The following is a 25,224-nucleotide window of genomic DNA, read 5'->3' as shown; positions in this document are numbered from 1 at the left end:
TGCTCAACTTTTTGGGGTGTGTTCTGGAGATTGAACTTAGGTCTTCATGTGAGCACTTTACCAACTGAGCCATTTCCTCAGCCCCAAGTCTCGGCCTCTGTCAGGAGCCTTCAGTCAGGGTGATGGTTGCAGGCCTATCAGCTTACTTAAGAAGCCATAGGCAAACATCAAAAGTTCAAGATGGGCAACTTAATGAGACCCTGTATAATATATATATATATACATATATATATGTGTGTGTGTGTGTGTGTGTGTGTATTTTAAATTAAAAAGAGGGCTTAGCAGTAGATCATTTGCCTAGTGCACACAATGCCCCAAGTTTAATCCCCAGTATAAATGAAAACAACAATAAAAAACTTCCAGACAGACTCCATAGACCCACACAGCACTCTGATTTGATCCAGCCCCTGTTGTAGCTCAGTGTTCAGGATGCTGCTCCTGGATAAGGAAAGGACTTGAGTCCTAAGCTCAGGGTAGAAGGGATTCTTTTCTTCTCTGGTTGATGAAGTATGATAAATAGCTCATTGCTCTTTTTCTCTCCTTTTCACCATCAAACCTCCGCTAGACTCCCCGTCCTTCAGCCCCAGCTCTGTGTCTCATGGCTGTGTCCCCCTCTCCCCTTACGTCGCTTCCTTCTGTTTCTGATTAGAAGGCGCTTGGGCTGGCAGTTCAGGAGTTTGTTTCTCGACACCTGTCGTCTTTAAAATCTTTGCGTGTATGTTTGTTATTAGTGTGTTAATACAGGCATGGGGGCGGCTAAAATGTGAATGTAGGGGGGTCAGGACAACCTCCAGGGTCAGTCCTCACCGTGTACCTTGTTGAGACCGCTTTTGGGGATTCTCCTGTCTCCACTTTCCGTCTCCTGGTTGGAGCGCACTGGCATTACAGACCCACGTGCTACAGTGTCTTGCTTCTCCTCGGCTTCTGGGGGTCTGAACCCAGGTCCTCACGCTCGTGTGGCAAGGTACTTTACCCACTGAGTCGTATCTCCAACCCTCATCCCACCACGTTTTCAGATAGAATTTCACCATGTAGCCCAGCTGTTCCAAGCTTGCTCTCCTCCTGCCCCAGCCACCCAAGTCCTGGGATTACAGACATGCTCCATGACACTGGTCTTTGCATTTCTGTTGGCCATCTCTTGGAGTTTAGTCAGGACAGGGTACCAGATCTGTAAAAAACAGGTATTGTTTATTGGCTACTTACCGCAAGTCCAGTGCTGTGCAGGGTCCTGGATTTCTCTGTTTAACATAGACAGTTTTTGGTGTACAGCGATTACTTTTCCTTTGGGCCCAGGTCTTTATCCAAAACCTGTTCTTGACATCATGCACTGCAGTGACCTCAGGCCAAACAGCGGCTGACACTGGGAAGCGCAGCAGAGCTGGAGCAGCACCGGTGGGTGCAGAGGTGCCTCATCCCTCCTGAAAGCCGGAGGATTTGCAGCAGGATCGTCTCCGTTTTCTACCTGAGACATGATGCTCCCAGACCTGGCCTCTGTAATGGAGCCTGTACCTTCAGCACCACACAGACATAAAGTGTGTGTGGGCACTGGCTTGGCAGAGCTAGTTGTGGTGGTAGGGAAGGGAGCGCATAGTGTTCCAAACACCTGGCCCCTAAAACAGCCTGGCCCTTCCCTGGATAGTCTACTGTGGCTCCATCCCCACAGGGCTGGGAGGACGGGATATTCAAGGACAGTGCTTGCACTTCGTTAGCCTCAGTGTGTGCAGATGCTCTTGTTCGTGGGCAAACAGGCCAATAGCATCCAGTTCTTTCAGCTCCGCTTCAATCTAGGCCCTGTCCAGAAAACACAAGATGCGTCTCTGCTGGGCCGGGTCCAACCCTGTGAATCATACCAACATTCGAGCTTGAGCTCAGAGAGGATTGGAATTTGAGGCCAAAGAAGGCAAAATATTTCCCTTTCCCTTTCTTGTAAGTTCTTTGGTGATGGGTAATGGAAACAGATGGTCGTGGGTTCAAATCCGGTCTCTGGTCTTCTTATTCACCTACCTGCCTGTTCGCATCACAGGGGGCTGTTGAGATGGGTAGATGGGCCAGAATTCCCAGCTGAGTGGGAATGTCAGTTACACAGTCCGGCAGAGGCCATGTCCTTACTTTTAGAGAAATAGTCTCCTTTGCTGTGCTGTGAGGATTAGAGACTAAGGCATGGAGATGGGAATAGAATGCCGGCAGAGCAAGGGTGAAAGATCTGGAACCACTTTACCAGAGCCTTGTCTTTGGCGGTTTAGGTGACCAAGTGGTTCCACATCTGATTTGTCATCCTCAACCCTCTCCGGGAGTCAGGTGAGCCCTGCCCAAAGGCCAGAGCACTTTTGAAAGGTTTGTTTCAGAGCGGAGGTTCCAAGTAGCACCCAAATCCATCCCACCTCCTTTCCACCGTGAAGCCCCTGGCGCCAAACACTGTTGCTTCAGCTGCTAGTACTTAATGCGCCTCTCCTTGAAACCATTTTCAATTCCTGGGAGCAACATGGTGCCGTAAATGCTCCCTGCTCGCCCCCTTGTCTTTCTGTGACTAGGACCTGAGTGCACGAAGACTCCCGGCCTAATTTACCATCCTTCAAGGTTCACCAAGTTGTGGGCCCAGGGCCAACGGAATGAGGGCGGATGGTGGGGCGGAGAACAAGGAATTGTGTCGGGAAGGGGTCCAGCAGGGTCTTGGCTGGCGGCCGCGTTAGCCACAACCCGGGACCCCAGGGTGGGAGAGGGAACAGAAAGGCACTTGCGCCTGGAATGGTTGCAAAATCCTCCCAGGCATGAGGAAGAAGCTGAGCGCGGAGGCAGTGGCTGAAGGAGCCTTCAGGCTCTGCTCAGGTGCGGGGGCCTGAGTGGGGAGCGGCTCCACCGCGCAGGCTGGCAGTGGGACGTGGTGCGCGGGAGGCACCCGCCTGGCCCGGCTCCTGGGGGGGGGCGGGGGTGTGGTGCGGCGGCCGCCGGGGCGGCGGCACGGGCTCCCGGGAAGTGGGGCCTCGCCAAGCCCGGCGCCTTGGGCGCAGGCCCTCCCTCCCTCCCCGCGCCCGGCGGGACCCTGCGCCTGTGTCGGGAGAGGCCGGCGTGTCCGGCAGATGCAAGCGGGGCGGGGGCCGGGGGAGAGGCGGGGAGAGAGAACCCACAACAAAACTTGGCCTCGCTGTGCGCACAGCGCGACTCGAATGACAGGAGCCCGCGGCCGCGGAGCGCAGCAGACACCCGGGAGCCTGTTCCGCCCACGGCGCGGGTGCAGCAGCAGGTAGGGGCGCGGGCGGACGGGTGGGCCGAGGGACCACGGGCCATGGGCCGCGCCCGGGCAGCCCACTCTGACTTCCCGCTCGGTGCCCATCGCTGCTGCCGGGGAGGGTCGCCGCATCCCTCCCTGTCCGGCGGACCCTGCGCAGGAGCACGATCAGGCACACACACAGCGCAGGGGGGGCGACCCCTGAGGGATCAGGGGGGCAGAGGGAGCTTTTTCTACTCGATGCTAGAGTCTGATCCCACCCTTGGGCTCCTCCCGCGCGCACATCTGGAAAGAATCTGCGAGCGGATGGGGAGGGGAAGTGGAGGCACGCGGATGGGTGACAGGGACTGTGGGGGCAGGTGGAACTGGGAAGGGGTCCGGCCCTCTGCACTGAGAACTTGGGCCCAGGGCATCCCGCGACTTTCCACGTCAGATCAGCAGGGGCTCCACCGAGTCCAACACAGACCTCTTTACAGACAAGCAAGCACAGCAGGCAGAAATCAATCTCTAGGGTGCGTGGACAGGTGAGGTGCACAGGCGAGCAAGGGTCTTGACCTTCGGTGCGGTCTAGCACAGTGCCATGCGCTCTGGCCACAACCCCACCGTCTGTGTAGGCAGCTACTACTTCCAGCAGGACAGAAAGGGGCAGAGCGAAAAGTACAGTCGTTCTCAGGCAGGAATGGGGCGCGAAGGGGTGGGCACTGGGCACTGGGCGTGGGGAGTTGGAATACCTGACCTGCAGTCAGGTGGAAGAAGGGGGTGGGTCGGCTTGGGGCTCCTGTGCTGGGGCCTGGGTTGGAAGGCAGCTGCAGCCTAAGCAGTCAGGGCTAGGGCTAGGATGCAGGCGAGATGACAAAAGGATGAGCAGTAGCAACCTGAGCATCTGCTGGAGAAGGTGAGACTGCGCTCTGCCAGGCACGAAGAGGCACCAGGGGTGTGAGCTGGGAGGACCGCTGGATGGGCCTTTCCTCTACCTCTCCCTTTCATCTTATGAAAGCCAAAATGATCAGCACACATCCCTGGGAAGGGCCTGGGCTGCCCTGGGAAGCTCATCAATGGCTGGGCTGGGGCTTCTGCCTCCTACTGTATACTTTTGGAGCCCTGCCTCCTACTGTATACTCTAGGAGCCCTGGGCCCAGTCTTCAGTGTGCAAGGTAAGAAGTGTCAGATTCAGTGACTTTGTGCACCATGAGTGGGTACTTTTTGTCCCTTCTGTCTGAATCCTGGGTAGGAAGTGGCACCTATAGGCTTGGTGGGGTCACACACAGAGTGCTGATCACAACCTACTGGAATCCTGATGGCTCCCTATCACCAGCACCCTGGTACGGTGGCTGATGCCCTTGGCAACGTGTGTCTCCATCCCTAATTTCTATTCCTCATTTACCCTGCTTAAACACACCCACCTCTTTCCTGTCCCTATGTCATACCCCACCCAGGCTGTCCATCTGCTTGGAGGGCTTTTCTTTCCCTATGTTCACCTGGGGAACTCCTACTTAGCCTTCAAGACCATCTCAGGGCTATGGGTGGAAGAAAAATGTCAGTTCTACTCTTAAAATTTATTCTATCTATCTATCATCTATCTATCTATCTATCTATCTATCTATCTATCTATCTATCTATCATCTACCTATCGATCTATCCTCTATCTCATCTATCTATCTATCTTTCTTCTTTTGTCTAAGACTCCCCACTCCACCCCCTGAGACAGGGGTTTCCCATGTAGCCCTGACTGTCCTGGAACTTGTTCTGTAGACTAAGGTGGCCTCGAACTCAGAGATCTACCCGTCTCTGCTTCCCGAGTGCTGGGATTAAAGCACATGCCACCACCGCCTGGTTATGACTTATTTTTAACTATGTGTCTGTGTGTGTGCAGGTGCCGGCAGAGGCCAGAGGTATCAGAACCCCTGGAGCTGGGGTATAGGTGGTTGTAAGCCGTCCCAGTGAGTGCTGGGCTCAGATCTTCTGCAAGTGGAGTACTATTCTTAACAGGTGAGCCATCACTCCAGCTCCTGGTTCTTATTTATGTTATTTTTATTATACTAGGTTATAAAATGGAGTCTGAACAGATGACATTGTATGTCTTTCTTCTCTGCCTTTCCATAAACTCATTCAACTCTCAGAATCAGGGGAGGCTCAGCCTAGTCTTGAAGGACAAATCTAAGACCTCTAGGGTAGGGCTGCTGAGGAGTCTGAGATTTTGGGGGTGGGTAATAGTTGGGGGAGGCATTTGTACTTGCATTTCCAGCTTGCAAATTAGGAACATAGTTTATGCCTATTCCTGGGCTTTCTCTTGCTCCAGCAAGCTATAGCTCAAAAAAGAGTAGGGGCTCAGTGAGCCTGAATACAGGAGGTGATGCTGGGCTCCGAGCATCTGCTCCCAGCCGTGCTCATTCCTTCTGTCTGGCTCTGGAATCTAGTCCTTGCTTTCCATCCCTGCACCAGCCCTTCAGCCTCTTTATCCCTCGCACAGCCTTGCTCACAACCAGCCTTCCACAGCCTGTTCTCCTCCCATCAATAGCTCCTTATCTTCCAGAAACCAGGCGATACTCCGTGGCTAACCGTGGCTAACTTGTGTCCATTGCACTTGCTTGTGTCGTTCCCAGTTACCACCTGCCACGGACAGCCCAGGGAGCTTTGTGGAGCTCTCGACATGGACTGTCTGGACCCCAGGCCTTCACACACACCGACCCTCTTTTGTTCTTGCCTGATGCTTGCCCATCAGAACGCCTAGTCTAGGCTTCACTTCCTCTAGGGAGACGTCTATGACAAGGCTATGCTTTCTCTGAGCCTCTGTGAATGCTACACCTCACCCCTCAACTCCCGGGTGACTCAGTTTACCTGACTGTAAAGCTCATCAGTTTATCATCAGACTCTAAAGCAGCACTGTTTAACAAACATGATGTTAGCCACAAAGGCAGTGTCAAGTGTTCTAGAAGCCATGTTAAGATGAGAGGCCAGAGAGATGGTTCAGTGAGTAAAAGCACCAGCTGTGCTAGCCCTGAACCCACAGGTGCAGAGGGACACACCTGTAATCCCAGCACTCCTACAGCAAAGGAGATTGTCTGGGCCCTGATGCCCAGCCAGCATGGAGTATGCAGTAGAGGCCTAAAACAGGAATGGAAGGAGAAGACACACTCCTGACCTCCACACGCTAACCCTGGTGTGCACATGCCTGCACACGCATGCACACGTGCGCGCACATACACACTCACATGTATGCTCACTCTCTCATATACACACTTGCTCATGTGTTCTTTCACACACACGTACACATACACTTTAATTTTTATATTTATTTATTTATTATGGATTTTTGAGGCAAGGTTTTTTTTCTGTGTGGTCCTGGTTATCCTGTCAAACTCACAGAGATTCGCCTGCCCCTGCTTCCCAAGTGCTGAGATTAAAGGTGTGCACCACTACTGCCCAACCAATTTTTATTTTTATTTTTTTTAAAGATAGGGTCTTACTACACACCTGTCTGTCCTAGAAATTGCTCTGTAGACCAGGCTGGCCTTGACCTCACAGAGCTCTGCCTGCCTCTGTCTCCCTAGTGCTGGAATTAAAGGCGTGTGCCATCGTGCCTGGCCCAAATAATTTTTTTGTTGTTTTTTTAAATTTATTTATTTATTAAAGATTTCTGTCTCTTCCCCGCCACCGCCTCCCATTTCCCTCCCCCTCCCCCAACTAAGTCCCCCCCCCCAGCCCGAAAAGCAATCAGGGTTCCCTGTCCTGTGGGAAGTCCAAGGAACCCCCACCTCCATCCAGGTCTAGTAAGTTGAGCATCCAAACTGCCTAGGCTCCCACAAAGCCAGTGCGTGCAGTAGGATCAGAAACCCATTGCCATTGTTCTTGAGTTCTCAGTAGTCCTCATTGTCCGCTATGTTCAGAGAGTCCGGTTTTATCCCAGGCTTTTCCAGACCCAGGCCAGCTGGTCTTGGTGAGTTCCCAGTAGAACATCCCCATTGTCTCAGTGTGTGGGTGCACCCCTCGCGGTCCTGAGTTCCTTGCTCGTGCTCTCTCTCCTTCTGCTCCTGATTTGGACCTTGAGATTTCAGTCCTGTGCTCCAATTTGGGTCTCTGTCTCTGTCTCCTTTCATCGCTTGCTGAAGGTTAATATTCAGGAGGATGCCTATATGTTTTTCTTTGGGTTCTCCTTATTTAGCTTCTCTAGGATCACTAATTAAAAGCTCAATGTCCTTGGTTTATGGCTAGAAACCAAATATGAGTGAGTACATCCCATGTTCCTCTTTTTGGGTCTGGCTTACCTCACTCAGGATAGTGTTTTCTATTTCTATCCATTTACATGCAAAATTCAAGAAGTCCTTGTTTTTTATTGCTGAGTAGTACTCTAATATGTATAAATTCCATACTTTCTTCATCCATTCTTCCATTGAAGGGCATCTAGGTTGTTTCCAGGTTCTGGCTATCACAAACAATGCTGCTATGAACATCATAGAGCATATACTTTTGTTGTATGATAAGGCCTCTCTTGGGTATATTCCCAAGAGTGGTATTGCTGGGTCCAGGGGTAGGTTGATCCCGAATTTCCCGAGAAACCGCCGCACTGCTTTCCAAAGTGGTTGCACAAGTTTGCATTCCTACCAGCAATGGATGAGTGTACCCCTTTCTCCACAACCTCTCCAACAAAGGCTATCATTGGTGTTTTTTATTTTAGCCATTCTGACAGGTGTAAGATGGTATCTTAAAGTTGTCTTGATTTGCATTTCCCTGATCGCTAAGGAAGTTGAGCATGACCTTAAGTGTCTTTTGGCCATTTGAAGTTCTTCTGTTGAGAATTCTCTGTTCAGCTCAGTGCCCCATTTTATAATTGGATTGATTAGCCTTTTACAGTCTAGTTTCTTGATTTCTTTATATATTTTGGAGATCAGACCTTTGTCAGTTGCGGGGTTGGTGAAGATCTTCTCCCAGTTAGTGGGTTGCCTTTGTGTCTTAGCGACAGTGTCCTTTGCTTTACAGAAGCTTCTCAGTCTCAGGAGGTCCCATTTATTCAATGAGGTCCTTAATGTCTGTGCTGCTGGGGTTATACGTAAGAAGTGGTCTCCTGTGCCCATGTGTTGTAGAGTACTTCCCACTTTCTCTTCTATCAGGTTCAGTGTGTTCAGACTGATATTGAGGTCTTTAATCCATTTGGACTTGAGTTCTGTGCATGGTGATAGATATGGATCTGTTTTCATTCTTCTACAGGTTGACATCCAGTTTTGTCAGCACAATTTGTTGAAGATGCTCTCTTTTTTCCATTGTATACTTTTAGCTCCTTTATCGAAAATCAGGTGTTCATAGGTTTGTGGGTTAATGTCAGGGTCTTCTATTCGATTCCTTTGGTCGACTTCTCTGTTTTTATGCCAATACCAAGCTGTTTTCAATACTGTAGCTCTGTAGTAGAGTTTGAAGTCAGGGATGGTAATGCCTCCAGACGCTCCTTTGTTGTATAAGATTGTTTTGGCTATCCTGGGTTTTTTGTTTTTCCATATAAAGTTGATTATTGTCTTCTCCAGATCTGTGAAGAATTTTGATGGGATTTTGATGGGGATTGCATTGAATCTATAGATTGCTTTTGGTAGAATTTCCATTTTTACTATGTTGATCCTCCCAATCCAGGAGCAAGGAAGATCTTTCCATTTTCTGGTGTCCTCTTCAATTTCTTTCTTCAAAGACTTAAAGTTCTTGTCAAATAGATCTTTCACATCCTTGGTCAGAGTTACCCCAAGATATTTTATGCTATTTGTGGCTATCATGAAAGGTGATGCTTCTCTAATTTCCCTCTCTGTTTCCTTATCCTTAGTGTATAGGAAGGCCACTGATTTTTTGGAGTTGATCTTGTATCCTGCCACATTACTAAAGGTGTTTATCAGCTGTAGGAGTTCTTTGGTAGAGTTTTTGGGGTCGCTTATGTATACTATCATATCATCTGCAAATAACGAGAGCTTAACTTCTTCTTTTCCGATACGAATCCCCTTGATCCCTTTATGTTGTCTTATTGCTATTTCTAGAACTTCAAGCACTATATTGAAGAGGTATGGAGAGAGTGGACGGCCTTGTCGTGTTCCTGATTTTAGTGGGATGGCTTTGAGTTTTTCTCCATTTAATTTAATGTTAGCTGACGGCTTGCTGTAAATAGCTTTTATTATATTTAGGTATGACCCTTGTATCCCTAATCTCTCCAAGACTTTTATCATAAAGGGGTGTTGAATTTTGTCAAATGCTTTTTCAGCATCTAATGAAATGATCATATGGTTTTTTTCTTTCAGTTTATTTATATGGTGGATTACATTGATAGATTTGCGTACGTTGAACCAGCCCTGGATCTCTGGGATGAAGCCTACTTGATCATAATGGATAATTTTTCTAATATGTTCTTGGATTCGCTGTGCCAGTATTTTATAATTTTTTAAAAGTAAAATAAGACAGATAAATTTGCCGGGCAGTGGCAACTCTCTGTGAGTTTGAGGCCAGCTTGGTCTACAGAGTGAGTTCCAGGACAGGCTCCAAAGCTACACAGAGAAACCCTGTCTCAAAAAACAAAAACAAAACAAAAAAACAGATAAACTTAATTTTGTGGTAAAGCCTGTCTGAACATGGACTAACCACGCTTTAAGTGCTCCATAGCCACATGTGGTAGCCAGTGTTTACAGGAGGAGACAGGGCATCATGAACCTCTCAGCCAGGAGCCTGCCCCAGACTTCCACAGAGGATCCAGCCTGGTGTGCTTGGCCCCCACAAGAGCAGCCTGGGGTAATGCAGAAGTCCTGGAGCTCAGTGCAGCCCCTTAACAGCTATTACACTGACTGATTCCCATGGGCCTCTGCCCTCTGATCTCTGAAGTAGTGAAGAAAACATTTTCAGTGTGGTTCAGAATGTTGATATAAATTATGTATTTGTGCAGATAAGCTTGTGGATTTTTATGGAGACCAGCCAAAGGTGAGGGAAGAAAGCCAGCCTGTCCAGTGAGTACCTTGTATATGCGAGGCCCAGCGCCTTTCCTGCATCCATCCCTGGCCTCCTGCTCTGAGTAAATTTGAGGCTTACTCCCCACCTCCCCAAGTCTGCTCTGGCCAGAAGACTGGGGAATCAGCTGTGGGGGAGGGGAAGCCGATGGTCTGTAGAGGTGTGGCGGGGGGTGGGGGTGGGGGGCGGAATGGAGGACCAGGCTGCTGCCAGTGCCATTCGTTTCTGCTCATTGATCTCTGGCACCTAAGAGCTGGGCATCTGCTGGGCTCCCTGGCTCTGCCAGACTAGTGGGCTGGGACTCAAGTAGGCTGTGTGAGTCGTATGGTCAAGATTCCTTAATCTAGCTGTTACCCTCTTCTTCCTATCCTTTCTCTGGGATGTCTTGTCTTCCAAGGGAAGACTGCCTCCCAGATCTGAGCGGGTCATGGTTTATGGTATCATCCACTCTAGACAGAACGGGTATGTGACCTCTCTCATCTCTGTCTCCAGGGCCCAGGGCTAGTGCAGCAGTGGAAGTCAGGATGGCTAGTGGACTAGACATCTTCTGCAGCCCATCTAGGGCCGATGGGTTGGGACCAGCCAGACCACGAAGGCCAAGTGGGTTCTAGACATGGTGTCTTTGTGTTTTACTGCTGTGAAGAGACACCATGACCACGCCAACTCTTATAAAGGAAAACGTTTCGTTAGGGCTGGTTTAGTCTGTTATCATCACGGTGGAACATGGCAACATTCAGGCAGACATGGTGCCGGAAAAGGAACTGAGAATTCTACATCTCGATCCAGAGGCAACAGGAGTGAGCTGTGCCACTGGGTGTAGCTTGAGCATATATGAGACCTCAAAGCCTGCCCCCACGATGACATGCTTCCTTTTAGGCCACACCTACTCCAACAAGGCCACACCTCCTAATAGCGCCACTCCCTATGGGCCGAGCATTCAAACATATGAGTGTATGGGGGCCACACCTACTCACACCACCACACATGGGATGGGGTGAAGAGGGGGTGCTAGAGTGGGTAATGAGGTGATTAGGGGGCTGACCGTGCTATGGAGTAGAGCGGTGGTTCTCACTTGTGTGTTGAGACCCCTTTAGGGTGTCAAACAATCCTTGCACAAGGGTCACATATCAGATATCCTGCACATCAGGTGTTTGCATTATGACTCAGCAGCAAAATCACAGCGATGAAGCAGCAATAAAAATAGTTTTACGTTTGAGGGTTCACCACAACATGGAGGAACTGTGTTAAAGGTTAATACATTAGGGAGGCTGAGAAGCACTGGAGAGAGAATGGAAGGGAGAAAGTCATGTTTATTCATTCGTTAAGCATTTACTGCGTGTCCCTCGTTGACCTAGGGAGTGCCCACGGAGGACGCTTCTGTAATCATCTTTAGGACAGATAAGAAACTGAAGTTTAGACTGTTTCCAAACTGTCCAAAGTCACACACTGATCTCCACATCTCAGCCTCCAGCGTCACTGCCAACTTCCCAGGTTCCCTAATCCTGCAGAGATAGGCTCTGGTCAGACCCTTCTAGCTGCTGCATGGCTGCATTTCCCGAGGAGTGGTGGGGCAGACCCAGCCTGGCTTGTGTACTGACCACTCCATTCTGGAGTGGAGACTGAAGCCTGGACACTCACCTGTGTGCCACTCAATGGAACATGGTGTCGTGTAGCGTCATCTACGTAGCAACAGCTACTCCTGTCCCCTAATGGGCATCAGATGCTCTGTGTCTCTTGCCATCCTCGGTCCTGATAGGACTGTGAGTTTAGACAGCACCTGCCTGGTGCAGCAAGCGTGTGGTGGATTGGGGGAGGTGAGGCTTTGCCTGGGGTCTGTGATCCTGGGATCAGTGCCTCTCCCTGCAGCTCAACACATTGTGGAGACATTTCTGAGTCCTTGTGACACCCTGGCCTTCAGGACCATGGGGACAATGGTAGTCAAGTCACATCCTTAGCCTGTACCCATCCCTGCTGCCCTGGGGGGGGTGGTTATCTGCAGGGGCAGTGATCGTGTGAGTGTGTCTAGCCCTGGTGAGGATGGCTGAGTGACTGATCATCAGGGGTGGGACTCACCGGGTCATAGGATGGCAGCAGCCTCCGTCACCTCTCTGTCTGACTTTGGGTGCACTCAGACGGTACCTACATGCAGAAAGTGATAGGTCTCAGTCTAGGGGCTGTGACTTTTAGTCACAACCCAAGCCAACTATCGCTAAGCCCTGGGGCAATCTCAGACTCTACCCATCCCCCACCCACCCCCATACACTGTACCTCTTCAGTTATTTCTTAGAAATTGCCGACCACACAAGAGAGGGGAAGCACATCTGGGGCAGAAGGAATAGTATGCGCTAAGGCCTGGAGGGAGGGAGCACTAAGTAGTCCCGTGTAACTCAGCTGGTGATGGAGAGGGAAGAGGAAGAGTCAGGGCCGAGTTCTGGGATCCTCCCTGGGAGCTAGAGCAGAGCGTCACACCCGCTAGGGCAGAGACAAAGGCTTGTCACACTGCCTAGGTCAGGACAGCAGGAGTTTCTGTGAAATAAGGGTGCAGATTCCTCTGGACCCAGGCTGGTGAGGGTTATAGGCAGTTTTGCAGCCCTGACTAAGGACAGGGCTTCATGGCCCTTCCATCACTACAGAGGAGACTCCCCGATGAGAAAGGGTGGCAGTCACCAAGCTCTTGAGTGCCACCACTGTCTTAGTCTAGGGGGCCCTATCATGCCCTCCACTGGCCATAACTACATGCCCAACATATGAGATCAGTGAGTCACCTGGCACCGAGGTGAGCCTGAGCCCTCCCCCTCCCCCCGCAGGCACCATGGCCAGCAGCAGGGGCCTACCACTCCTCCTGCTGTTGCCCCAGCTGCTCCTGGGCCCTGCCCTGGCTGTGAAGGCTCCTGTGTTTGGCCGAAGTGACCTCCACAGCCTGAGCCCCGAGGAGAATGAATTTGTGGAGGAAGGACAGCCCGTGCTAGTCCTGAGCCCCGAGGAGCTGGAGCCGGGTCCAGCCACCATCGACTGTCCCCGCGACTGTGCCTGCTCCCAGGAAGGTGTTGTGGACTGCGGTGGTATTGACCTGCGTGAGTTTCCAGGTGACCTGCCTGAGCACACCAACCATCTGTCCTTGCAGGTGAGGCTGTTGTTCCAGCTGCTACCAGCTGCTAACTTCAGACCTTCAACATGGTAGTAAAATTCCCTTCTTACCCAGAATCTCCAATTTTCAGAGCATCACCCCCCCCCCCCCACTTGGTTCAGGGTAGCAAGGCAGATCAGACTTGCAGAGTCCTGGTCCCACCCTTACGGTGCCAATGATGCCCTGGTTACAGAGGCCTGATATATAGCCTGCTGGTTTGTGGAGGAGTCTAGGCTGTTCAGCTTGTAGAGTAAAAATGTCTCACCGTGGGCACAGAGTTGCCCAACAGTTGAATAGATAAGAAACCACTAACACCATTTCAGGACTAGGAAAGCCAGGACAAGGGGGTCCAACTCCAGGAGGAAGTGGGCTCAGAGCATAGTGTGGGAGCACTGGCCCCTGCTGAGGCCCTCCTGACTAGATGGATGGACCCTGGTGCATCTAGGGCAGTCCTAGGGGAGGGACGAACTGTTACACTTTCCCTAGAGGAGATCCAGCAAAGGCAGAAGATCTGCCTGTGGTCACTCAGTGGGGCGGGGCTAGGCAGGCAGTTGGCCAATGAGAGGAAAGAACGAACTGAAGACAGTTCTTAATAGGTTCATTTTCTCACCCATTGGCACACAGACTGTCATGGACCTGCTGTGGGTGTCTCTGGTTCTGTGTGGGGTGTTGGGTGTTGGGAAGGGCATGGTTCCACTCTGACTTAAGTGCTCACAGTATGTGGGTGAGACAGATAGACCAATGAGTAGACAAAGAAGTCAAACAGCGATAAAAGGCTTAGCCAGGCAGTGGTGGCCCACACCTTCATCCCAGCACTCAGGAGGCAGAGGCAGGCAGATATCCGAGTTTGAGGCCAGCCTGGTCTACAAAGTGTAGCCAGAGTTACACAGAGAAACTATGTCTTGCAAACAAGGAAGGAGGAAAGGAAGGAGGGAGGGAGGGAAAGGAGGGAGAGAGAGAGAGAGAATTTGCCCTATGGGGTCCAGACCAGGCTCTTCATTCCACCCAGGAGAGTTTTCCAGGTATAGTCAGATCAGAAACCTAGTACCCAAGGGGAGTGGGGACTGTATAACAAAGAAGGGGAGCTAAGTGGCTTCTGTTCAGGGACAGCCCCCCCCCACCTCCCCACAGAACAACCAGCTGGAGAAGATCTACCCCGAGGAGCTGGCTAGGCTGCAGCGGCTGGAGACACTCAACCTTCAGAACAACCGCCTGACCTCCCGAGGTGAGGGGACATCTCCGGAGCTGGGACACCTGCTCAGGGGCCTGGGACACGGTGTGTGTGTGTGTGTGTCTCAGAGGCTTGAGAGGAATGGTGGCCGAGGAAAAAACTCACCTTGGAGAACTTGGGGTGAAGGGGAGCCAGGCTTTGGCTGGGCTGCAGGGGTGCTCTCTGATGTTATCCTCACCCTGCTGGGGGTGTCTGGGACCCAGGAGGTAGGACTTCGGGCTCCTGGGGCCTTGTCAGCGACTCTCCGATTTGCAAGGGCCCTTAGAATCCAAGAGCAACATCTGTAAGTTTTCTCCCCGAAGACCAAGGATAATACATAATTGGGGTAGAACTTTCAGAAAACAGAGTGGAAGAGGAGAAGAAAACCCTAATCCCGCCACTTCGAATTAATCAATATTAAGATTTGGTACTCTCCTTTCCCCGTTTTAAAAGAAAGCAGCTTTATTGAGATGTAATTTATGTGCCATAAGTGACCCGGTTTAAAAGTCCAGTTCAATCTGGTATGTTTCAGCGAGTTTACACAGTGTACAGCCGCCTCTGTGATCTGCAGGCCTTCATCCTAGGTTTTAAAGCCACAACTGAGCTCCTGTGATCTCTGCGGCGCCTGCTTTGTTTCACCTAGCAGCTTCTTTCTCGCGCTGTTGCAGGAGCTCTATCTGGCTGTCACATCACACCCAGCTGGGTATTCCATGGAGAGATGGCCCGGCCGTGGCTTATATAACTGTTCCTTCTCCTTTGACTTGGGCCCGTCCCAGCATCTGGGGGTCCTGGAATGGGAACTGGATGTCAGAGGCCAGCACATGGCTGGAGAGGGGCCAGTCTAACTGGTCTCCTCACAAGCCAGCTGTCAGAGGGGACCAGGGGTGAGGCCTGCCCCTACACAGAGCCTATCCCAGCTTGGCTGCACCTGCCTATAGTTGGGGCTGAGGTTTAAAGGGGGCTCTGACCCCTTGTGCAGCCATCCCCAGGGGAGCACTCCTTCTGGCTTCAAAGGGTTAAGCTAGGTCACTCAATCCCCAGCAAGCACTTAGCTGCTTCCTTCTCTGCTTGGGCCACATCAGAAGGAGAGAGAACACAGGATAAACACAAACTGGTGGGGAAGGGAGGGAGCTGCCTAGCAAGTGGGTGGTTCGCCTGCTCCCCTGCAGTTTATCCTTCATCCAGGGCTCTGACCTGTCCTTTAAAGGGCTCCCAGAGGAAGCATTTGAGCGTCTGACGAGTCTCAATTACCTGTACCTGGCCAACAACAAGGTGAGGGTCATGGAGGGTGGGCGGGCTTCCTGGGGGGTAGATGGGCTTCCCTGCGCTCTTGGCTCTCTCTTCCCTTGCTCTCTGTGATTGTCCCCCAGTGCCCTTTCCAGCCTGACTTCTTGGTCCTTGTTGTTATGGCTGTTGAGAAGGGGACGCTTGCCATCCCCTATAAGCTAGAGCATGTCTGTTGATGAAGCAGCTAAGGTCTCCAGCATGGATGGGTGGAGGGAGAACCCAGCTTGTCACACAGGTCCTTGAGCAGAGCAGTGAAGGGCAGGCAGATTCCAGCCTGGGCCCAGGGGAAGTCTATACAGCTGAAGTGGCATGCTTCTGTGTGCCCCCCCCCCCCCCCCAGTACTCAGGGCTGAGGTGGGAGCATTGAAGTCGGGGAATTTGAGACAAGCCTGGACACGAGGAGACTTGTTTCAAAATGTGTAGAAGTAAATAATAAACAGAAAGACAGAAAGGCTGGCAGAAGTGGAGCTGGCCTTTCCTCTGTCCAGAGCAACTTTTCAATCACACTCCTCCTTCTGACCTCTAACCCCTTCCCAAGAGCCCAGGAGCCCAGGGGTGTGGGGGTAGGTGCAAAGGGCTATGGGAACTGGGCACATTTGTTTTATCAAAAGATGGAACATTCGAAACATCAGAAGTTTCTACATTAGGGAAGTGGCTTTGGTGTCAGGGAAGAACCCAGGGAAGGGAACAGATAAGCACCCAGTGGCAGGGCCCAGAACTAGCCTCTATTGGTCTTTCTGCCGGCTCTTTCCTTTCCAGCTCACCTTGGCACCCCGATTCCTGCCAAATGCCCTGATCAGTGTGGACTTTGCTGCCAATTATCTCACTAAGATCTATGGACTCACCTTTGGCCAAAAGCCAAATCTGAGGTCAGAAATCAGAGGGATGATCCTGGGTGTGGGAATGAATGCGTGTTGGGTGAGTTGGAGGGTTTGGGGGAAGCTGAGACAAAGAAGGGACCCAGGCAGGCCCTGAGAAGGGGCCTTCTGTGCTGTGCTGTGTGTGGGCTACAGGCTGTGCTCAGGACTGGTGGAGGAACAGCCAGGGCCTAGAGGATCAGGATCCAGAAAGCTGAGACCTGATGGACGAGGAGGCCTCTGTGCAGTAAATGAGGAATGAGCTTATGCATGAGAGTGGTGGGGTCTGGGAGGGAAGAGCAGCTTCTGGCCAGCAACGCTGCCCTTCTTTGAACTTGATTAAGGGGGTGTGACCATTCCTGGGACCCCCCACACTGAACTTCAGATGAAGGAGTCTGGGCTGGGACCAGGAAGTCCTGTTTCTGCCACTAATTTATGTGGTGACTTCTGGCAGGGTGCGGAGCCTTTTGGTCGCTGTCCCTGACCATATAGGGGGTTCTGAAGCCCTTTAACTCTGCATCCCCGGGTTAAGATGGTAGAAAAGTACCCTAGGCCCTGATCTCATCTTGGGTAAGGTACACAGCAAAGCTGGCCTAGGGCAGGGGAGCCCAGGTGGGGTGAGGACTGCACCTCAACCCCACAGGTCTGTGTACCTGCACAATAACAAGCTAGCAGATGCCGGGCTGCCGGACAACATGTTCAACGGCTCCAGCAACGTCGAGATCCTCATCCTGTCCAGCAACTTCCTGCGCCACGTGCCCAAGCACCTGCCACCTGCCCTGTACAAGTTGCATCTCAAGGTGAGGAGCAGAGATGGCAGATGTGGGGTAGAAGCAGACCTGTGGCCCACAGAGACCAACTGAGGGAGAAGCATGGCCCAGTTGGATATGGGGATGCTGAGTGAGACTGAGAGTCCCGTGCAAGAGTCTTAGCTACCTAGGGGAACAGACAGCTATATCTGGGCACCTGACCATCAGTGTGGGTTTGAGGGGGTCTATCAGCACACCCAGACGCTGCAGGTATGGCTCCCCTCTTGCTGGCCCCCAAGCTTCTCTGTGCACCTCATCCTGTGCCAGGACCCAGGCCTCTTACTTTACCCCCTCCCTGCCTTTCCTTCTAGAACAATAAGCTAGAGAAGATCCCCCCTGGGGCCTTCAGTGAGCTGAGCAACCTCCGGGAGCTGTACCTGCAAAACAACTACCTGACCGACGAAGGCCTGGACAATGAGACCTTCTGGTGGGTCCTTGTATCACCACATCTTCCTTATCACCAGCTGGGCATGGCCATGTGTCTACTTTCCTTGGCTGCTTTTCCTGGAGAAGAAACTTTGGGGCTTGTGTCTTTTGCCGTTTCTGTCTCTGGGAACAAGTCAAGTGTATAGATAAGGCCTGCTGAGACGGCAGATGTGGGATGTGGGCTCCTGCTTAGCATCTCAGTCCCCTCCTTTCTCCAGGAAGCTCTCGAGCCTGGAGTACCTGGACCTGTCCAGCAACAACCTGTCACGGGTCCCAGCGGGCCTTCCCCGCAGCCTGGTCCTGCTGCACCTGGAGAAGAACGCCATCCAGAGCGTCGACGCTGACGTGCTGACACCCATCCGCAGCCTTGAGTACCTGCTGCTGCACAGCAACCAGCTGCGGGCCGAGGGCATCCACCCGCTGGCCTTCCAGGGCCTCAAGCGGCTGCACACGGTGCACCTGTACAATAACGCGCTGGAGCGGGTGCCCAGTGGCCTGCCCCGCCGAGTTCGCACCCTCATGATCCTGCACAACCAGATCACGGGCATCGGCCGCGAGGACTTCGCCACCACCTACTTCCTGGAAGAGCTCAACCTCAGCTACAACCGCATCACCAGCCCACAGATGCACCGGGATGCCTTCCGCAAGCTGCGCCTGCTGCGCTCCCTTGACCTGTCTGGCAATCGCCTGCAAACCCTGCCTCCGGGCCTGCCTAGAAATGTACACGTGCTGAAGGTCAAGAGGAATGAGTTGGCTGCCCTGGCACGCGGGGCGCTAGCTGGCATGGCCAAGTTACGGGAACTCTACCTCACAGGCAATCGACTGCGGAGCCGGGCCCTGGGACCCCGGGCCTGGGTGGACCTTGCTGGTCTGCAGGTACTAAAGGACTTGGCCACATGGGGGCCCTGGGAGGAGAGAGGATGGTGGACCTACTGTGATGGCTGCCCTGAACTTACTCAGCTGCGGGGATGAGGGACAGCTGTGCCAGGCGCTAGGTTCCTGTGGGTTAGCCAGACTGAACTAATTCACATTTAGATACCTGCTGGGGAGGCTGACCTCAGGGTAGGAGGGTTGTGACCATGCATTCCAACCTACTTATAGGTTCAAAAGCAAAGGGCAGAGCGAGCACAGGAGCCTGTGTCTGGGGTGGCCGGGCCAGGTCACCACAGGCAGACCTAGGCTTGAGAAGGGTGGTAGAGGTGAGAGATAGTCATGGCTTCAGGTCAGGGTCCCTAGCTCAGGAGGACTAGGGGGCAGTTTGGGCAACATGGTCCCATGGTCCTGAAGTACAGAGCAGGTGCTTGCGGAAGACTGGGCCTTGACGCTGGAGGTTGGGGCGCTGTCCTTATTGATCTTACGGGTCAGCCACGGGGCAGGATGGGAGAGCGGCTCAAGGCACTCTGGGCCAACTAATGGAAATGGCTGCTGTGGCTGTGCAGGGTATTCCCAAGGTCAAACCTCTTTGGGGACGAGAAGACCCTCCCATGTGAGGGGAGCAGCAAGCAGGTGGAATTCATCAGAGCCCTAAAGAGGGGCCAGGCCTGCTACAGCGCTCTTCTCCTCCCAGAGATATTCTTCACGACAGAGGCTGAGAACCTCCACACTGTCCCCCTCCCTCAGACCTCCTCAGGGCCTGCTCTGTAGATACCACTTCTGAGGTCTCTTTCTGCACTGTTTTCTTTATAAGCTTCATCGGCCAGGCCTTGGGTCCTGTAGGTTGTCAGTTGCCTGTGTTCTGGGTAGAAGGAGAGGCCAACACTTTAGCTCCTCCCTCAGTTCCAGCTCTCCACTTAGGCTGCTTATGCTCCAGGCCAAGTCCCCCCCCCCCCATTTCTGCACTGGACCTCACCTTCCTAGGGTCTCACCACTCCCCTAATTGAATAGCATCTGCACTCCTATCCAAGTCTTCTGGAGCTCCCCTCTTCCTCGAGGTCCCAGGCCAGATTCCCTGCTATGGTTTTCAAGGCTCCCCCTGCCCCTGCTCAGGCACACATCAGTTCTTCTGCAGGGAGCACTCTGCCAGCTCTCTTTCCTGGAAACATCTTATCAGTTAGCAGGGACAGGCAGGTCAGACACCTCCCTGAGCCTCAGTCTGGGTGTCTGGAGAATGAGCAGGGACTCTCCCTCACACTGTGGGTCTTTTGACAGCAACTGCTTCTTTTTCCTCAAATCCACCCTGTGCTAATGCCCTGGAAAGCGCTTCCTGGCTCCAGGCTGGATGAGGCCTTTCCCTGCTCCCTCCTTACAGCCAGGCCCGGGGCTTGTTTAATCAGGCACTGGTCCATCTACACAGCCTGTCTGTCTTCCTGAGAGTGGAGATGGTGTCTCAGGGAGTCCATGTCCCCAGCACCCATGGGCGCCAACCATCTCTGGAATGAATGAGGGAGTGGTGAAGCCGAGAGTGGGAAGGGTGCCCACGGCTGTGAAGACAAAACGGGAAATAAGAAGCCCTGTGGGCCGAGGAGGTGACAGAGCTGGAAATTTTGGGTTTCGTTGCAATCCTGATGCTGACTCACGAAGCTGTGTGGGATCTGGGCAATGACCCCGAGTCCCAGCCTCTTGGGGTGATGAAGGAGCTTCAAGAGCATGAAGTCCCATCGTCGGCAGCACTAGTGTGGGTCTGGAGAAGGTGCATGGGCACTCAGAGGGGCAGCAAGGGTGGGCACAGTGTAGTGTGTGGCCAGGTCCCCTGCTCCACTTCCCTGGCTATAGCTCCTGGGCTCTAGGCTCGAGGTGACTCTGAGCCTGCCCAGCCTGGGGCCTGCTTGTTGTGACGGGGTTTCTACAAGTCTTGTGCCCACTCTCCTGGCCCCTGTACATGCGACCTGCACATGTTGATGCTGGCGTATCTAGTCCGATGGAAGTGACAGGTGGATTAAAGGGGAAAGGCTAGGATTATGATACACAAGCAGCATGACTATGGCCTCATGAGCAAAGGCAGAGGGCCTGGGTAGGCTCTACATCAGTTAGAACAGTATTTGGAGTCTGGTGCAGCGTGTCCCAGCCTCTTACAAAGGGTGAGACACCCCCCCCCCCACCGCTGCCACTGGGGTTCTCATTAGATATAGTTAGACTGTGGCTTGGTGGGAGCCTGTAAACTGTTAAGTGCTCTGCACAGGTGGGAGTCCTTGATCCCCTGCTCGCCTCTGCAGCTGCTGGACATCGCTGGGAACCAGCTGACAGAGATCCCCCAGGGGCTGCCCCCGTCCCTTGAGTACCTGTACCTGCAGAATAACAAGATCAGTTCCGTTCCTGCCAATGCCTTCGACTCGACCCCCAACCTCAAGGGGATCTTTCTCAGGTAGGAGTCCCTGAAGCCTTTGCCCCTCCCCTCTCCCACCCCGTTGCACCCCCCCCCACATCTAACAATAGATGGGCAGTTGAGGTGGCTTGCAGGTAGAGTGTGAGCACAGCTCTGCAGGCCTGCGAGGGCTCATAGGTCTCTTAGTGGGCATCAGGCACGTTGATGACTAGTGTAGGGTGTTGCTGTTTGTCATGGGCATGAGAGGAGGCCCAGGGAGCATCTTGCTAGCCCGCAGCTATGCAGACGCGGGTGACAGTTGTGTTCACAGCCAGCCACGTGGGGCTCAGGTGTCAGACCAAGAACAACAGATGCCTAGTTCCCACTGGACTCTGGGGTTAGAACTTCAGGGAACTCAGACCCCACAGTCTATGGCTTCTTCTCAACCCCTCCCACACCCCAACTCAACCCCCCTCACCTTGCCAAAATCAAAGAGGAGACAGAACAGAAGACAGCGGAAGGTCCAGGGTGGTGGCACTAGTGTGGTGTGACTTGGGTTTCTGAGCAGCGCTGAGGCACCGTTGGGTCTAAAGTCAGGACTGAGTACTCTTACCAGCTCAGCTAGGGCCTTGCCCGTGTGCCAGGCAGATCTTGGGGTTGATGCCAGAGGGCAGCAGAGGCCACTTTCTGGCTGCCACTCTATCTCTGAAGTGGGTGTATGTATAGTGGGGGACTTCTCTGCCTCGCAGGTGACAGTCCCAGCCGTCCCCTTCCTCTAAGCTCTCAGCGCCGTAACAGGTCTACTTGCCACAGTGCACCTTGCAGCTTGGCTCCCCACCTTTGCAACTTGCTGTCCCATGTCCCAGACACCTCTCTGCCCTCTTCCCTTTTGAGCTGGGCAAGCATAAGGACATCAGCCTGAGCACCTGACACTGACCCCTGGACCGCTACTCAGGTTCAACAAGCTGGCTGTAGGCTCTGTGGTGGAAAGCGCCTTCCGGAGGCTGAAACACCTGCAGGTCTTGGACATTGAGGGCAACTTTGAGTTTGGTGACGTTTCCAAGGACCGGGGCCACATAGATGAGGAAGAAGAAGAGGAGGAGGAGGAAGAGGAGACAGAATCGTAACATAGATCTGACCCAGGTGGGTGGTCTCTGTGTCAACTTCACCCTGTCCTCCATTCTATCCCTTCATTTTGAAAACCGGTCAGTTCATTTTGCATGTAGGATTGCACCATGGGAGAGGTTGGTGTGTGTGGCATAGTGCCCATGGAAGCCAGTCTGTGCCCAAGGCATTCTAACAGGGGGATGAGTACGGTACTGGGAGATAGCCTGGGGTGCAGAGACTCCCACGTCTAGGGCTCAGGGGCGAGGCCTGAGCTGGAGATGGGAGGTAGTTGCTGTAGGCCTTGAGATAGGTATAGACACTGAGGGAGTTAGAAGAGCGTGTCCAGGACAGAGAGGGAGAGGGTAGCCATAGACAGTTAACGTACAGGGAGTTCGCACACACTCATGTGTGCATGTGTGCATGCTTTCCTCCAGGACACAATCACAGGCAATAACAGGTACATATCTATGTGAACAAGTGTGCATAGAGGTGTGTCTATAGGTACCCATTCGCACAGGCTTACGTGTAGACACACATATACACACATACCTAGTACTTGCATGGATTTCTCTAGAAGCAGGAGACTCGAGCTGCTTCAGTGCAAAGAGCTCAAGGAAGGTGGTCTCTGCTGAGCCTAAATGGATGTGTCTACACAGTCCTGCGACTTCCTAGGGAAGCCCGTAGAGAGAGGCAGGGGTGGAGAGAATGTCTGGGAAGTCAGTGACTATATCTGCTCTGGGGTAGCAGGAGCGGAGTGGGGAGTAGAGGGAGGCATTGCAAAGCTTGCGAAGCCCACTCTGCTCGGTGTTCCTCTTGGCACAGGTGACATGAAGGCTCATGGGATATGCCGTGGAGGGAGGGCGGTGCAGGGAGGGGAGCGGGTATGAGGGCTGCGGTAGGGGTTTCAGAAGACTGTAACTGTCCCACTGTGGAAGGAGGGCCATGGAGCTGAGTGGCTGCAGTCACAGGCTGACTAGTGGCTTAGTGGCTGGATCTGAAGTCACATCAGCCCGAGACCATCCGCTTTCTGTCCATTCGGTGGAAGATGCCAAGCAGGGATTTGGATTCATTCATGGCTGCCTTTTTGGTTAGGGTTGTGGGGCCAGAAAGACAAGGAACAAGGAAATGGGATATTAATAGTCTCTGTCCTGGGGGCCAGACTTGGTGAGGAGGGGCAGGTGGAAGTGTTGTAGCAGAGATGTGGGGTGGGGGTTGCTGAAACCTGGGCAGGTGATAGGGAGTGTCCCGGCAGAGAGCAGTAGTCAGGGGGGATAGCTAAGGTTCCTTAGGACTTCAGAGAATGTATTAGGGGCTGTGAAGTCAGGGTGTGGCCATAGGAAGAGGCTGCTGGTCATGGCCACAGTTAGGATGCTGACTTGAAGTAGGGCTTGGAGCTGAGAGGAACTAGTGGTGGGGGGTTATTGATGGGGGTGACAGCTGTGAGGATGGATGATGGGGACAGGGCATACCTATGACAGAAAGCACGGCAGGGTTGTAAGCATAGGGGGGCAGATCCAGCTACCAGGGACAGCTATGGAAGTAGAGTCCTTGTCCTAAGGTACCATCCTTAAAAGTCAGGGGTCAGCAGGAAAGGATAATTGCTATCCCACGAGGACTCTCTGGGATTAAGGAGAATCTTCCCCCTTTGTGGAATGTTGGCCATAGCCAAGCCAACCGAGTGGAATTCTGGGAGAAGTCCCAGAGAGTTCTGGATTCAAGCAGGGCACCTCCCCATCCCCACTCACAGTAGCCTAGCTTCCAATCCCCGCCTCCCCCCTTTCCCCTGGTTCATTTCATCCAAAGCTGTTTGGAGCTAGCCCTGACTCTACAACGTGTTCCACAGGACGATGGACCACCGGACTCCTTCTGCAGCCCAGGCCTGTGCCCCACGAGCGTCCCCGTCTGACACACCCAACGCTGAGCCCAAGGGGCATCCGAATGCCACAGGCTGAACACAATCTCCTGTCCCACCCCTTCCTGTAATATGCCACACAATCAGACACGAGCAGATACCACACCCCCAGCCTGGCCACACAGACACACAGCCAGCTGCACATGACCCTCCAGACTGGCTGTCTTCACAGTCCCACACCAACACACCAGCACACACGTACACACACACACACACACACACACACACACACACACACACACACACACCATACACCCTGACCTCTGAGTCCACGCTGGCCTGGTACACTCAGGCAACTGCTCTCTCCCCAATTTACATAAAGAGTGACCTATGCCACCGAAAGTTCCTGCTTCTGGCCAGCTCTGGCCGTTAACATTTGGCCATGTGCCTTGTCCTCTGTTGTCTCTCCCTTGGAGACTCCGGTTGTCTCCTTGTTCATGGCCAGGTGCTTTCTCCCTCTTAGACTCACAAAAGCTGGCTTTTGTTTTGTGCCTTCCCTCTGGGGGTGCGAACCTTCTAACTTCTACCATGGCCTCGCCCCCTCCCCAGGTGCCAGGGCAGTCCCACCACAGGGAGCTCCTTTTTGCTGTGCCCTGGCAGGCCACAGGCACTTTCTGAGGACATTCTCAAGAAGGAGGGGGAGGGAAAGGAGGCAGCTGTGCTTGGTGGGGGTTGGGGGTGGCAGCTGCGTTGGTCTTCAGTTCTGCAGGAAAGTTCTGGGTACCTTTGGTTTCGTTTAAGAAGGAAAATATATAAAGATAAAAGTCTCAAAGCTGATTTTTCCTGTTACAGAAAAACTAATATAAAGTATTACCCCTGCCCTTGCAGCCATGTTGTGTCTGTGTGTGCTTCCCTCAGGAGCTGGACTGGCCTCTGCTCAGGGTGGGCGAGAGATCCAACAAGCAATACCCCTGACCAGCAAGACTGAAGGCCAGGGCTAGGCCTGAGGGGCCCCCACAGGAATGGGGCAGAGAGAGGAGGGATAGGACATAGCAAGGCGGGAAGGCTTGGCACATGCACTCTCAGGGGGTGGAAATCTACTTTTAGAGTCAGACA

At 52.9% G+C, this 25,224-nt stretch overlaps 1 protein-coding gene across 5 annotated transcripts; it reads left to right on the top strand.

Annotated features, from left to right (window-relative positions):
* The first annotated feature begins 2,712 nt into the window (after positions 1-2,712).
* On the top strand, positions 2,713-24,993 carry Podn (podocan). 5 transcript variants are annotated; one of them, XM_075945272.1, is made up of 14 exons: positions 2,713-2,826; positions 3,155-3,241; positions 5,100-5,215; positions 10,131-10,165; positions 13,000-13,316; positions 14,451-14,544; positions 15,737-15,801; positions 16,576-16,685; positions 17,317-17,473; positions 17,794-17,909; positions 18,127-18,784; positions 21,061-21,209; positions 22,105-22,292; positions 24,100-24,993. In XM_075945272.1, exons 5-13 carry the CDS (start codon positions 13,005-13,007, stop codon positions 22,274-22,276), a joined length of 1,833 nt encoding a protein of 610 aa, XP_075801387.1. In that variant the 5' UTR covers positions 2,713-2,826; positions 3,155-3,241; positions 5,100-5,215; positions 10,131-10,165; positions 13,000-13,004; the 3' UTR covers positions 22,277-22,292; positions 24,100-24,993. The 5 variants fall into 5 exon arrangements, with proteins under 5 accessions (XP_075801387.1, XP_075801385.1, XP_075801386.1 ...); XM_075945270.1 differs by having other exon boundaries at positions 2,736-2,826; positions 10,131-10,191; XM_075945271.1 differs by lacking the exon at positions 2,713-2,826 and having other exon boundaries at positions 2,970-3,241.
* The last annotated feature ends 231 nt before the right edge of the window (positions 24,994-25,224 follow it).

This window comes from Microtus pennsylvanicus, chromosome 13 (assembly GCF_037038515.1).
Source record: "Microtus pennsylvanicus isolate mMicPen1 chromosome 13, mMicPen1.hap1, whole genome shotgun sequence".
In the NCBI taxonomy this organism is placed as follows: Eukaryota; Metazoa; Chordata; class Mammalia; order Rodentia; family Cricetidae; genus Microtus; species Microtus pennsylvanicus.
Note: the sequence above shows the minus strand (reverse complement) of the source record. Positions and strands in the feature narration are given on the sequence as shown.

Coding starts and splice junctions, on each gene's coding strand:
- Podn (XM_075945272.1), top strand. CDS start 13,005: ATGGCCAGCAGCAGGGGCCTACCACTCCTCCTGCTGTTGCCCCAGCTG. Junction 13,317..14,450: donor CCAACCATCTGTCCTTGCAG/GTGAGGCTGTTG, acceptor ACCTCCCCACAG/AACAACCAGCTGGAGAAGAT. Junction 21,210..22,104: donor CTCAAGGGGATCTTTCTCAG/GTAGGAGTCCCT, acceptor ACCGCTACTCAG/GTTCAACAAGCTGGCTGTAG.